The sequence below is a fragment of the Salvia miltiorrhiza genome, chromosome 6, assembly GCF_028751815.1.
Source record: "Salvia miltiorrhiza cultivar Shanhuang (shh) chromosome 6, IMPLAD_Smil_shh, whole genome shotgun sequence".
In the NCBI taxonomy this organism is placed as follows: Eukaryota; Viridiplantae; Streptophyta; class Magnoliopsida; order Lamiales; family Lamiaceae; genus Salvia; species Salvia miltiorrhiza.
Window position 1 is genome coordinate 3,730,543 of NC_080392.1, and position 16,077 is coordinate 3,746,619.

At 32.1% G+C, this 16,077-nt stretch overlaps 2 protein-coding genes across 2 annotated transcripts; both read left to right on the top strand.

Annotated features, from left to right (window-relative positions):
• The first annotated feature begins 322 nt into the window (after positions 1-322).
• LOC130990059 (E3 ubiquitin-protein ligase RSL1-like) lies at positions 323-2,049 on the top strand. The gene is made up of 2 exons (XM_057914257.1): positions 323-1,137; positions 1,766-2,049. The coding sequence occupies exons 1-2, from the start codon at positions 323-325 to the stop codon at positions 1,830-1,832; spliced, it is 882 nt and encodes a 293-aa protein (XP_057770240.1). The 3' UTR covers positions 1,833-2,049.
• A 3,465-nt stretch (positions 2,050-5,514) lies between these two features.
• On the top strand, positions 5,515-7,985 carry LOC130988013 (E3 ubiquitin-protein ligase RSL1-like). Its single transcript, XM_057911756.1, has 2 exons — positions 5,515-6,253; positions 7,758-7,985. Exons 1-2 carry the CDS (start codon positions 5,580-5,582, stop codon positions 7,828-7,830), a joined length of 747 nt encoding a protein of 248 aa, XP_057767739.1. The 5' UTR covers positions 5,515-5,579; the 3' UTR covers positions 7,831-7,985.
• Positions 7,986-16,077: the final 8,092 nt, after the last annotated feature.

The window sequence follows — 16,077 nt, forward strand, 5'->3', positions numbered from 1 at the left end:
TATTGATGTTATCGAGAATCTCACATGACATTACAGTGATAAATAAGAAAATCATAATTAAATAGGAATTGAAGATTCGTTTTGGCTTTCAACTTTAAGTCTTTAACTAGCCAAAAAAGCAAGAATTCAAGAAGACACAAATCGCTCTAAATTCTCAAACTTACCAAAAAATAAGTGCAAAGTTCTTTGGAATGGAATGAAGCATCTCAGTTTTCCATAAACACAACAAAATAATATATATTTTTTAAAAATAAAAATAGTGAGTATATATATCGGAAAAAGAAAAAGAAAAAAACACCTTCATTTTGGAATTCCATCAGAAATGGAATCCCAACAAATGGCCCTATCCTGCAACGACGAATACATCGCTTCAATCATCGTCAGCAGCTCCGAAAATCCCCAAATCAACGGAACCCTAATGTCCGACGACGATTTCGCACAAGAACTGCAGCTGCAGGAAGTCATTATCTCTTCGCTAATCAACCCCCGCCCAGCGAAATCCTCCGCCGAAATCGGCGAATCGTCGAAAACGGCGGCGGAGGAAGGCGGCGGAGAGTCGTCTTCGCAATCGCAGTCCCTCTGCGAGATCTGCGCGGAGAAGAAAGACGCCGGCAGCATGTTCCCGCTGCTCGGCTGCAGCCACAGCTTCTGCAAGGACTGCATCTCCCGCCACGTCACGATCAAGGTGAAGAAGCGCGCCATCGCCGACGCGGCGGCGGCGCTGGCCTGCCCCGGGGCGGGATGCGGAGGCTCCCTCGACGCCGCCGCGTGCAGGGCGGCGCTGGCGCCCAAGGCGGCGGCGGCGTGGGACGAGTTGCTGTGCGAGGCGGCGATCGCGGCGGCGGAGCGGGTGTACTGCCCCTACCGGAACTGCTCGGCGCTGCTGGTGGACGACGGCGGCGGCGGGGAGATCCGGGAGGCGGAGTGCCCGGTGTGCCGGAGGCTGTTCTGCGCGAGGTGCGGCGTGCCGTGGCACGCGGGGGTGGACTGCGAGGGGTTCTCGAAGCTGGGGAAGGATGAGAGAGAGAGGGAGGATTTGATGGTGCATGATCTCGCCGAGAAGAAGAAGTGGAAGAGATGTAAGCGTTGCAGGTTCTTCGTCGAGAAGCGTAGCGGATGCTTGCACATTACATGCAGGTTGCTCTCTCTCTAACCTTTTTTTTTTTTTTTAAATATTGTTTTTATGCTTCACAAATTAGATGATATATGCATATTTTGTGTGTAACACAAATTAGTTCATGCAATTATAGAATAGGGCAAAATTATTGAAAAATAAAATTTTTAAAATACTTATTTTTTACAAAATATATACTCACTCGGTTTCAATTTAATAGCCCATTAACATATGAGGTAAATAATGACTTATTTGGGGATATTTGTTATGTATTGATTTTTCATTTTAAGAATTAGTGTAGTTTATTAAAATGGTACGACCGAATAAGAAAAGGAATAAATATACTCATTTAGGACATTTTTAATTTACCCTTACGAGCATTAGTGTGTTTTGCACTGATGTTAGACTGTTCAACTCGCAATGGTCGAGTATGTCATGCATTAGTGCATTTTTTAAGAATACTCGACTCGCAATGATCGAGCATTACCACTAATGCCTAATTTGCATTGATCAAGCATGTCTGAGAAAATTAAAGATTGCGATTTGTCTTTCAAACTCAAAATTTATAATTTTTATAATTCTTATTTATAGTAAATATTTTTATTTTTTGTGTTTGATAATGGGTAAAAATAATTGATAAGGCCTCAACAGGTGTGGATATGAGTTCTGCTATGCATGCGGAAAAACTTGGAGTTCTACACATGGTGGCTGCCAATGACCATAATTCACAAGGGAAGACATTCAAGTATTTTTCCTGTCACTTTAATTAATGTGATCGTGCCATAAGTTATGCAGATAATCGAAAAAGAGACAATATGCCTTCATCAATTCATTTTCTTTAATTCATGTGAGAATGAGAGAGGATAAAATCGTACTTATTGGCATTGCTCAAGAGATTTTTCGTGATGATTAAACGATCTTTACGTTGGTGCATATTTTTTTGAAACAAAAAACGAAATTAATTTGTTGATGAATATTATTGTATATTTGAGCTAAATCTGATTGATGGTAGAAGGATTAGCTTTTCAAGGTATTGACCGGTGGAAAAGTCCTTGTGATGGTGTCATAAACAATTTAAAAAGAACCAATACATCCATGATATCTAGGAGTCAAGGGCTTATAAATCATGACAACATTTCTTATTTAAACCCGAGACAAATGTTTTTTTTTTTTTCCTTTTACCTTCTAGTAAAATTCGAAATTGGCCATAGCCTGATTAGGATGTGACAACAAATTGAAGAAAAATGAATTTCTATTAGTTCAGCTGACGTAGGATGTAAATCAACATAGTTGAAGAAGCTACTAATACTGAAACATAAATGAGAAAAAAAAAAAAAAAACAGATGTTGATTGATAAAATTTGCTGATATCGAAGCAGTTATGCAACAGTTATTTTAAATCCTATAAATAATGATAGTCGTGACACAATATGTTTGATAAGTATCTAAAGGGTCAGACCTTGATAATTAAAGAGTCCGATCTTATTCTATTACTCCCTTCGCCCTCATATTATTTATTTAAAACAGATAAATAACTAATCTCATCTTTATTAATCACTTTATTTTTAAGCACGGCTACAAAACACGCTTTTAGTATAAAAGCAGCCATAACTAAAATAAGTTTTTTAATTAGCGACTGCATTGTAATTAGAAATTAATAAAAGTAGATAATTAAATTGAACTCAATTACCCTTAAAACTAAACTTAATGATAAAGAAAAAGACCGACTTTGTCCAAGTCCATGAGTAATGACAACATTAGGCCAACATCAGCACAATGAAGACCATTTCTCCCAACAAGATTAAATTTGTTTTTTGGGAAATCTTTCACTATATGTCACAGTCTAGTAGACCCTCAACGATTTACTATAACGAATTAGTCCTAATTGAATAATAATTAATGCAAGCCTTCCAGATTAGGTAGCTACTTAGGCACGAAGCAGTATAATATAAAGTGTTAATTTATATTTTGAAGGTTTATCGTTCATGAACGTTTTAGATCGTGGAGACTTTTAAAAGTCCGTGAAAACAAACACTGTTTTTTCTTTATACGCTTTCAGTTATTATAATATATACTCCGTCCACGATATCGTTTCCACTTTTGCTATTTTGGTCCGTTCATGATATCGTTTTCACTTCATTTATAGCAGTAGAATCCACAAATTTTCACTCACAATAATAGTGGGACTCAAACTTCACACACAATAATATCACTATTATAAACTACTATCAATCACTTTCTTAAAATTCGTGCCGTCCACAAAATGGAAATGATATCGCTGACGAATGGAGCATATTATATTCCTCTTTCCATTTATATGAATATGAAAATTTAAAACGACTCTCACATCGCTGACTCGAAGTGGTGATTTGAGTCAGCCGATGTGATGAGTCAACAGATGCAGGTTGCCTAGACTCGATGAGATGAGTTAAGCTCATCCATCTTTAATTCAGGTGCATGTTTACACGCACTGCAAAAAACAAAAAACAAAAAAATTGAAATTGCACTAATTGTTTAGACTCGATGAAATTGCACTAATTTTTTTCCCCCTTTTTTCTTTTCTATTTAATGTCAAATTTTCCATCACTTTCTTCACATATTTTGGACACGTTTTGGACCTCTAGGGCCAAAATAGTTATTTATATATTTATTTTAATTTATGTATAATTTTATGTGTTTTAAATTTTAGTAATTTAAATTAGTGCAATTTTAATTCAAGTAATTGTGTTGTTTTAATTTGTACTATCATTTAAATTAAATCAACAAGCTAAAAATTAAAACTAATTCATATGAATTAACAGGATAGGTCAAATCAATGCATCACTTGATTCATTAGTCATCCCGGAGCATGAATGAGTCAAAGTTTGACTCAACGACAACCAATGTGAATGGCTCTAATATATATGTGGGTAATCATGTGAATAGAAGAACTCACAAACAAAATACCTCTCACCAAATCTTAATAATATTCCCTCCGTCCCACGAATCTTGACACGTTTTCTTTTTTAGGCTGTGCCACGAATCGTGACACATTTCGAAATAAGGTAATAATTATTATCTTATCTCTCATACTTTATCACTTTTATTACATTCTATCTCCTACTTTATCACTTTTATTACATTCTCTCCCATACTTTATCACTTTTATACTTTATTAACTACACACTTAAAACACTAATCTACAATTCCTTAATTCCCGTGCTGAAACTAAACGTGGCAAGATTCGTAGAAGGATGGAGTATACAACAACCACAAATTGAGGTATTATATAAGATTTAAAATACTCCTTTCATCCCACAAGGCCTGAGCAGTATTCATTTTCGGGTTGTCCCGCGAAGCTTAAGCACTTTTTTTATATGCCAAAAGTTTTTCACTTTATTCATCTTTTTATTTTTATTTTCTTTTTTTACCACACTTACTACACAAAATAGTAATTCCTTAAAATTTATACCGAAAAGAAATTGCTCAAGCTTCACGAAATAGAGGGAGTAATTAAATTATTCAAAACTAAAGAAAAGTCTAGCTAAGATCAAGAGAGGGGTGGAGTGTCGAAGCTTATTAGATGTCGACAAATTAATTCAAAAACGTAGATGGGCCATTTGGTTATGGCACATATCGTTGAGTAAATTAAGACTTTCGAAGTCTTCCTTTTGTAAAATTGCTTATGAAATTTCCACCCTGATTTCGTACTTGCTCTCTTTGAAAGCAACTCTATTACAACTCTCCAATAAAGTAACTTATAATTAGGACATTATATGACACTCGAATCCGATAATAATCCTAACTAATCAATTACCGATAATTTATGAATTTAAATATGTTTGATAGTTTAGAACATTTTTAATAAAATGTGAAATTAGACTGCTTATAAAATATTTAATAGGCATATCAAATTAAAGATCATGATAAGAGCTTTAATTTGATATATTTTATGTAAATATTTAATTTAAAATATAAAAAGTATATTTATTAAATTTTATTTTTATTTTTTTACTTTTTTTTGCCTTCATAATATCGATTTTAAAATATTCGGTTAAAATTATTTTATTGTATTTAAAAATATGATAACTGATTTGGTAATAATTTTATATTAATTAATATAGAAATATAAGTTTTTATGCATTCCACGGGATACAAATACCAGTGCAATTTAAAATTTAAACTCATACGTAACGTACCTTTTGCAAGGTCAAAACAAAAACATTTTTTTTTGTTGATTTGAAGAGTTGGGGAGGGGAAGCAGTGGGGTTTGAACCTGATACCTCACTGTTCACACACAGGAGGTCGCACTACTTGGTGTCCCCTCGGGGACAAAAAAACAAAAACATTTTTAACAACATAGAAATAATTCAACATTTAAAATAATAGTTCTCCTATAAATTAATACTACATCACAAATTCACAACCCCATAGCTAACATCCTCAACATTCAACAACCACCACCAAAGTCTTTGGAAAATCAAGAAATGGAGATGATAATGTCGTCGATCATGGCGGCATTCGACGAAGCTCTCTCTCTAACACACGACTACGCCCACGCAGACGAGGCCATCCAAATCCAGCAAGCTCTGCACGCCTCTCTCTCCTCCTCTTCTCAGACGCTCTCATGCGAGATCTGCACCGAAGACAAGCAGGCTTCCGACATGCTCGACCTCGACGGCTGCCGCCACTCCTTCTGCGCCGCCTGCATATCGAAGCACGTGCAGTACAAGCTCCGCGACAACGTCACCGCCGTCTCCTGCCCCGCGCAGGGCTGCCGCAGCGCCATCCAGCCCGCCGCGCTGAGGCCCCACGTGGCGGCGGAGGTCCTGGACCGGTGGGAGGAGGCGGTGGCGGAGTCGTCCATCGAGGCGTCGCAGAGAGTGCGGTGCCCCTACGGCGGGTGCTCGGAGGTTCTGGTGAACGAGGGCGGAGACGCGGTGGCGGAGTGCGAGTGCCCCTGGTGCCATAGGTTGTTCTGCGCGAGGTGCGGGGTGCCGTGGCATCAGGGTCGCGGCTGTAGGGAGTTTAGGAGAGAGAGAGGCGGGAAGAGAGAGAAGGAGGGGCTGAGGAGGTTGGCGGAGGAGAAGAAGTGGAAGAAGTGCCCTAATTGTAAGGTGTTTGTCGACAAGACGGAGGGCTGTATTCACATCACTTGCAGGTAACTCCCGTTATAGTTTATAGCCTGAACTTTCGGTTTATATGAGCAACTTTAATTTATTTTTTGTATAGCCGAAACTTTGAGAAATTATTCGATTATAATAACAATTACAATAAAATTATGTGAGCAGCATATTCTTTATCGTGATTACACTAAAATTAGGATGGTCAATTGTCACCATAGACGGAGCCAGGGGGGGCTAGAGCCCCCTCCCAAATTTTGAGTTTTTTTTTTTTTTTTTTTTTTTTTTTTTAAATATATATAGATATATGTTTATACCTATTATAAAATAATTTTGTTTAATAAAAGAGTATTTGGTTATTATATTCTCTCATATATATACTTAATTTAAGGATAATTCCGTTATTTAAAACTATATAATCTATGAAATATTGTTTGTTATTATTACTATTATACTTATCTTTTAATAAAAAATACCTAATATGTATGAAATGCTAAAAAAAATTATAATGTATTGAAACTAATTTGTAATATATAGAAAATATATAATCTATGAACATGTTGTTTGCTATTATTATTATTATGCTTTCCTTTTAATAAAAAATGTCTTAAATATACGAAATGTCAAAAAAAAGTTTTGTGATATATTGAAACTATATAATCTATGAAAATATTGTTCGTTATTATTAGTATTATGCTCGTATTTTAATAAAAAAATATCTTAAATATACAGAATGCCCAAAAAAAAAAATCTCGGGGGCTACCGCCCCCGAACCCCCGTACAGTTTCAGCCCCCCCCGAAATTAATTCCTGGCTCCGTCCCTGATTGTCACAGAATGAGAGCTTAATGTATTCTACACGAAAAGAGATTTTCAACGATAAGGTAGCACATCGTGGTCGAATCACAGGTGAAATCGAAATCGCGTTTGTAAATTGGCAATGATGCCAACTTTCAAACGTGATTATGACTTCGCCAGCGGTCCGATCACGATGGGCTACGTATCGTTGAAAATACACTTTAGTGTAGAGTACATTAGGTTCTGGTTTCATGGAAATTGGTCATCGTTTCAGGTGTAATTTCGGTAAAGAAGAGTTATTGTCATAATTTTGGTATGATTGTGATTATAGTTGAATGAATTCTCAAAGTTTGGGCTATATAAACAATGCATCAAAATTGAGGCTATATACTATAATTAACCATTTATATTACTTATACTCCCTCCGTCCATAAAAAAAAAATTTGTTTCTATTTATGGACAATACCCCATCATATGTTGGGCCTCTTTCTTCATTTACAATACATTATTATCATTATTAATAATACTTTTTAGTTATTACCCTTTCTCCACTCATAAGTCATAATAGATTCAACCAATTTAATTAAAACTTATGTCGTTCTTATCTTGGACTATTTTTGGTGGACGGAGGGAGTATATTGTGTTTTTATAAATTCACACAGAAATAATGAAATAAAGAGAAAAAAAAAATTATTTGAATTTTTTTTTACGAAGTTTGAAGTGAATGGGTAACGACGTCGTTGCAGGTGTAAACTTGAGTTCTGCTATGCATGTGGAGAGAATTGGAATGAATCCCACTGGACTACGTGCCAAGAATAGTGTAAATTAATAAACGTTGGTTGTATATTTGATAGAATGATATAGAATATTAGATGAAATAGGATAACAAAAGTAGATGAGTAGTCTATAGCTAGATCTATGGTGAATAGATCCAACAAAAAAAAAAAACACAAACAAAAAAAAAACAAAAAGAATAGGAGAAAAAAAGAAGAAGAAGAAGAAGAAGGAAGACAAGTTGTACATGTTGTAGTTTGCATAAGTGAGACTTCAATGATAAGTAGAATAGTTTGGAAAAATTGCAAAATTTGTCCCATAATTGTAAAGCTTATAAACGGTTTTCAAAACAAAGGAATTTACGTCATATAATTCAATTTTAATTGAAAATTAGTAATAAATTTCAATTGGGTCCTAAAATTAATCTTGAATAATTAATTAGCACAATATATACATATATAATGAATCGTTTGGTTTTATGTTTAAGTTATTTAGGACTTTAATTAACATCAATCGTGGTTTCATCAACGGTTTTTGGGATTTTCTAAACTCAAAGTGAAGATCAGATTTGTTTCTCGTTGACCCTTCGCATATCTATTTTTCTTCTACCAATTAATTCTTCAAATTAATGTAGAAGACTGCAAAGACTTTCTAATATAAAATAATAATAACATAAATTAAATAAAAACATCTCCGAATCCCTAACCCATGTCACGTCGGGATGATCTAGTGATAAAATATATATTGAATTTTATTAATATTTTGATAGATCTTAGTTTTGTTTAGTTCTTACATAGAAAGTAAGTTATTCAGCGTATATCGAAAATAGCGACCGCAGATTCTCATAAACTCAAAAAGAGAAAAGTAAAAAAGAAATATGCTTCTACTATCATATCGATATTTGTAATCTTGTACTTCCTCCTTCCTTCGTCCCGCGAAATTAATCTTCTATTCCTTTTCGTGACGTTTCATATAGTCGATTTTTTCAATTTGGCTTATCTAAAAAAAGTTGTACTAAAATAACTTTATTTAATATTTGTAAGATAATATGTGGATTAATAATTAAGGATAGAATTGAACAATACGTGTAAATTCATTTTTCAAATAACATTAAATGTATTTTCTTGATATGTGTTAGAAAATATAAGTGAACTCTCTTGATGGTATTGAGGGAGTATATATTTATAATAAATATATACTCCATTTGGCTCAATTATATATAGGCTTATTAAATTTTAGACAAGAACTAAGAAAGACATTGACAAAGAAAATTATACCAGTGACTTTTTAACATGTTCATGTTTATTTTTTTGAAAATTTACTAATGTTAGAGTTAATCAAGAAGTTAAATAATGATGTGTTCTAAATGAGTTCAAAATGCATCAGTTTTTTTTATAAAAATCAACATATATATTTAAGACATATAGAAAAGGAAAACAAGCCCCCCTATATAATTGTGACGGTGAGAGTGTAATTTTATAAGTCATAATATTACTCCCTCTATTCCATAAAAATAATATTAGTAATAATTTTTATTTTGTGACGTTCACATAAAATAGTCTCATTCTATTTATAAACAATACTCCATAATATATTCAACCATTTTTATTAAAATATGTCAATCATGAGACATATTTGACCCAATCCACCCTGATTCGCCCAATTAGTTGCCTTGCCACTTCCTTTACTATTTTCAATTTCCAGAAAAGTGAGTATTTTTTTATCAATTTTTTGTAAAATTATTATACATTATTTTAGTGAGAGAGGCAAGATGGTGATAACTGATAAGGTTCCTTTTTCTTTATTTCTTCCTTTTTTTTTTTTTTTTTTCCTTTGTCGAAATGCAATTGTACAATATTGATTTGGAGCACAAATCTGATAAGGCCCAGTAGGGAAACATGAAATAAGTGGGCCTAAAACCTCAAGACCATGTTTTCATATGGGTCTATTCATCAGTGTTTTTTTTTTTTTTCTTTTTTTTTTTTAATAACGACGTTACATCGCATATCTTTGTTACGGTATTTGTTAACTTTTTCGATACATACTATGGTATCGACATACACCAATATATTCTGATATCTGAAAAACTAATTATATCTTATCTTACCGAAATTTTTTTATACGATATATCTTAAGTTCAGTATTTTTGATACGGTATGAACGATATACCGAATTTTTGATATATTTCCCCAATCCTAATTACATGTAGCGTTATCTAAGATGTACCTTGAGTAAATCTACTTATTTTATTATTAATCTGTTAAAAAAAAAGATGTACCTTGATTAAATTCATAATATGTAATAGCGTGTGAACCATACAAAATATGTTGGTTTCACAATAATGTCAGGTGACTGTGTTAAATCGAATTTGATATAGATGTGTATGATGTATTAAATTTGACATGAATTTTACATCAACTTTTTCGATCATGTGATATGTTAATTTACATACGCACGTTCTCTTTGTGTGTTCAATTCTCATTAATTGTGAAATCAACAACTAATTTTGATTATAACATTTTTTTATTTGAGAATTACAAGAGAGTATCGGATAAATAATCTAATAAGCAACTCGCACGCAGGCGGGACCTCTACGCCACACAAAGGTGGAAAAACAATACTACTCACACAAAGGTGGGAACACTACCCGCACGCAGGCAGGAATTGAACCCAAAACCTCTCACAAATGAGAGTCATTGGGTGCCTCAACTTTGCTACTTGAGCAAGGCCTCAGCGGCTGATTATAACATTTTTAATCAACAACTAATTTTGATTAGAAAAAAAGGCACAAGAGTGAATCTCAAATTTAATTCAACTTCACAAGGGGAGAGTACACATACATATATAAATACAAATTATAAGCCAATAACAATTAAGTTGACTTTTTGGATAGTTCCATTGAGTTGACTTACTTACATAAACTATAGTTTTGCAAGTATAAAGAAATGAGCTTTCGTGAAAATCATTTTTATTCTATTAACTGTAAATTAGTCATGTCCATAGATCTTGACTAAAATGGATAGTTGTGATTGGTTTTCTCATGGAATAATGTTATAATGCTATTTCATGGATAAATAATTTTTTTTCATGATAATGCTTCTTTTATATATATGTTTACAAAAATATATTTTTATGATAATACTTTTATGTATTATTAAATTTAATATTTTTCCTTAATAATCGTATACCATACAAAATTAATTATGCATATTAATTTCTAATTAATAGAATAGAAAATTAATTTTTATTTGAACCATGTGGAAAATTACATCTATTAGAACATAATCTCTTCGTACATGAATAAGTGTCTCATTTAACTTTTTTTCGTGTTTCACCATAAGCGTTTTATTTCAAAATTTTAGAGTAACCTATTCATATTTTTCTTTCTATTGTATTAATATTCAATACTTTTTTAATATTTGAATAAAACAATGAATAAGCTTCCAAATATGAATTTGCTGATGTACGTTTATTAATAGTGAGGGACATTTATTTATAAACGGGTGGAATATTATCTTATCCATATTTAAATGTTGGAGTGATGACAATAACCTTTACATTTAATGAAAAGAAAATAAAGTACAATTAACTATCAGTCACTTTCTTTTTCTTATATATGTGGATTAAACGTTGATTACATAAACGACACGTAACTTCCTTTGTCATTAATTTTATTAATGTGGATTACCTATTTATCTTTTTAGCTGCACTAATTTGGACTTTTATTTGCCTTAAACTTCTCTACTGTATTAACTACATATAAGCAGTGAAATTTTGTCTAAAAACTTTGACGCAATTATTTATATTGTTCTTTAATCTACACCTGTTTAAATGGGTGAGAGGCACCCAAAGACTCTATTTTGTGAGAGATATGGGTTCAATCTCGCTTGCGTGCGACGTAGTTTTCTCATCTTTATGTGATAGTAATATCGTCTGCGTGCGGTGTAGTTTTTTCACATTTGTGTGGTGTAGAGGTCCCGCCTGCGTGCGAATGACTTATTTTATCCTTAATATTTCTCCAAGAGATTAAGAAAGCTCCCCCAAACTTTTTTTTTTCTTGCATGTGAAAATTTGGCATGTATGTAAATAATTATAACATCAACGACTTGTATCTAGAAATACTTGAGGGGCTTAATTACTTAATCGTCGAGGTAAACATTAAAGATGTATTTGTAATTTTGTACCTAAATTCAATGTCATCATAATTCATACTCCCTCCGTCCACGAAATGAGTACCCATTTGTGGACGGCACGAGTTTTAAGAAATATATGAAGTGTAGTGTGAATAGTTTAAGGGTCTCACTTTGGCACGAGTTTTAAGAAATATATGAAGTGTAGTGTGAATAGTTTAAGAGTCTCACTTTTTTAGTGTATTAATTAAAGAGATGTGTGGGGTACACTTGCCAAAAAGAGAAATGAGTACTCATTTCGTGGACAGACGAAAAAGAAAATATAAGTACTTATTTCATGGACGAAGAGAGTAAGTAATAAATATAGATTCCTTACGTGTGACTGGTACCATCTATGGCCATGGCCGTCAATCTTTTTCCTTTCCTTTTACTACTTTTCATTTTCCTTTATTGATAGAAAATTCAATAATCGATGCATTTTCCAGATATAGAAAAAGAATTTACTTAAGTAGTATTCAATGACTCTAGAATTGTAAACATTTATTTATATAAAATCCAGTACAATTACAATATGACATAGAGTAATAATGTATACAAAATAAAATAATGGTTTTGCATCCCACTTAATTGGGGATGCCAATGGGCGCAGGTGGACCGATTTCTGTTTGGTCCACATCCTAATCGAGATTTTCTTACTTATTTTGGATTTTATTCAAATTTTATTAGATCCAAAAGAAAAAATAAGATTTAAGTCGAGATTCATAAGATCCATCGGCTTCAGATTCGGATCTATATTTTTTCTCTCTTTTAAAATAAATTCTAAGTTGACAAATAAATAAAATAAAAATCATAATTATTGTTTAGAGTTTCAACAATCATTCAGAAACAAATAATTACACCATAAATAGCATATTAGTAGTAAATTAGTACTTCAACAATTTTTTAAAGAAATTAAGAAGAAAATATAATGATAAATACACATTTATTTCAGTTGTATATGTATAAAATGGATGAAATTAATTACTACATCATAAAAATCAATTTTATCTCTATCTTCATCATAATATTCAGTAACATTAGAACAAATTAAAAAATAGTGCTTTCTATTTTACCTTGAAAAAAATAATATTACGAATACTAATAATAATAATAATAATAATATAAATAAATTTTAAATTAAGATAAAAGTAAAGTATTACCTTTAATAAAATTATATTTACGAAAATGAATGTATAGATTAGCCATAGATCTTTCGGGTGCGTTCATTTTGATGGATGAGAAAAGGAAGGATAACAAAAATTTATGCCTTTAAATGTCTCATTTCTTATCCCACATTTTACACAAAAGAGAAGTTCACCATTTTTTTTCTTCCTTATTTTCATTTCAAGAAGGAATAATATTATCTCTCCTTTTTGGTGTGATAATATTATTTCTCCTTGAAGTGAAAAAAATAATAAGGAAGGAAAAATGGTAAACTTCTCTTTTGTGTAAAATCTGGGATAAGAAAAAAGACATTTAAAGGCATAAATTTTTGCTATCTCTCCATTTAGAGGGATAAAAAACAAACACAAATAAGAGTATTATATATTATAGGGAAGAGCTAAAATAAGAGCATTTCTTAAGATATAAAATAAGAATCATTTTCAGCCCTTAGATCATCAAGATCTACGGTTGATTTGTAATCATGTTGGATGGATTTATGGTCCTGAGTTCGAATCTCAAAGGTAGCAAAAATTTATTTTTCACAATTCATAGTTTTATACAGCGAATTCATACGTGTTCTACATAAAATTCATACATTAAAAATTGCTCTTATTTCTTATTTTAAGATGTGCTCTCACGGTAGCCCACCCCATATTATATATATATATATATATATATATAACTCGATTAACGGGTCAAATCTAGGTCTCAAAATTCTTCCTCCGACTTCAGAATCTTAAGTTACAATTTTATCAAAGTTTTCTTGCACTTATTGTTATTATTTATATAAATTCACGATGTACTCGAATTCAGAATTTCTGACCTTCGACATTAATCATATTATCACTGGGCCAACACCGACACACAATTTGATTGAAGCTGTTTACGTACGTGGCCTTGGGTATGGGTAGTTCGACCACAAGGAAGCCTAGCTATCTCCAAATTAAATTTTAATGACGTTGTTAATTAATCGACGATAACGCTCATAACTACTTAGGTTAATTTGACAAGGCTTGAAAATCCAACTAAGGTGGTCGGTGACTCGATTTTGCAGAAAAATATTCAAGAACATGTTGGGATCTATGTTGAAGAAGTTAGGATGAAAGAAAGGTAGGTATAGAATGTCATTCGTTTAATTTCCAAACATTATTAGTATATATAATATCACTTTGAAGACAAAATTGAGTGGCACACCTTAGAAAATGTAAGAGATTTTCAACCATTAATTAATTGTAGGGTAATATACAAAAGGGGCAATAAAACTCTCAAGTCTAAGGCATGGGTCCAATTAATGTCTTCCAATCACTCTATAGATTGTTGAATTACAACCCATCATGCTCATCAAGAATGACATGCCACCTCTCGTGGACTAAGACTTGTCTAAAAATCTTTATTTAAATCAAATTTTTGAAATTTATATGATTTGGATCATGATTAATCTTGAATTTGTTCACTACTAATCCTAATAATTTTGTTTCGTTATATATGGTGAGAAATGAGCCAACACGTCAGCCGTGTGAGCACTAATTAATTTCATGATGTAATAACAAACCATGAGAATCACACACATAATTAGTTCTTCAAATTATGTCTTCCTCAAAAATGTAAAAGCTTTTTAGACATAATTAATTAATATTCATACTATATCATAAATTTAAATATATATATCATAAAAAATTAATTCAGTTAGTACAAATTAGAACATATCTAAATGAAAGACTCTTTTTTTGTGAGAGGTCTTGGGTTCAATCTCGTCTGCCTGCAATGATGTTTTTTCAATTTAGGTGGTGTTGTATTTCCGTCTGCGTGCGGTGTTGAATTATTTGGTGTTGAGGTCTCACACGCAGGGCGTTTCTCGCCTGCATACAGTGATGTTTTTCACCGTTTGAGTGGTGGTGAGGTCCCGCCTAATTAATTATATTCAGATACATTTTATAATTCAAAAAAAATAATAATCGAGCTAGTATCTGGAGTATAACTAGATCAAATTATACAAATAAAATAGATTTACAACTCATAAGTCGATGTGACTTAAACTTATAAATTCTTATAAACACGAAACTTTGCCACTTGGATCGGAATGTAAAAGTTAGATACAAACATAACATTATACTGGGAAACCAACAGTTTATAACCTAAATTGTTTGCAATTTAAGAAAAATATCATAACTATTAGGGGTGCGTTTACTTTTATGAAAAATGAGAGAAAAAATATATTTTCACCAATTTTCCATTATGTTCATATATTTATTATGATGGAAAACTTTCTTTTGGTAGGGTGGAATATTTTTTCGGGCAGCCCCTTTTTACTCATTTTCTTTTCAATGTTGGATGGTATTATCCTAAGTTAGGGGTGCAAAAATATTTTCCAATATTTTCTCATCTTTTCATCTCTAATAAATATATAAAATAAGGAGAAACGGATAATATTTCTCATCTTTTCTTATCTATAACGCACCCAAGTAATAAATAAAAATAAAATAAAATGAGAAATATCTGTAAACCTATTTAGTACCTTAAATTAATGATAATTATAAAAAATATAATAATTATTTTAAAATTAATATAGATACTCCGTTGGTTTCAGCAAATTATTCCGAACTGCCAAAAGACTGACGCCTCATTTATTTTTAAATAAATATGTAATGTTATTTAAGAAAATAGAATTAAATTTTTACGGTAAAGGTTGACGGACACATAAGAAATTCATAGCTGAAAATCGAACATTGTGGTATATTTTGTTAATTTTCAGATGATTTGTAGTTTTTATTGTAATTACCAATAGTTTTCGGTATTTTTGTTAGTGTTCCAAATAGCTCATGTTTTTTATTGTAATTACCAATGGTTAAGAATATTTTTATTAAACAACCAATAATTTCTTTCTTCTCTTTTTATAGGGGAAATGACCAATCATTTAAGATATAAATTATATATAATTCCCCATTATATATATATAGAA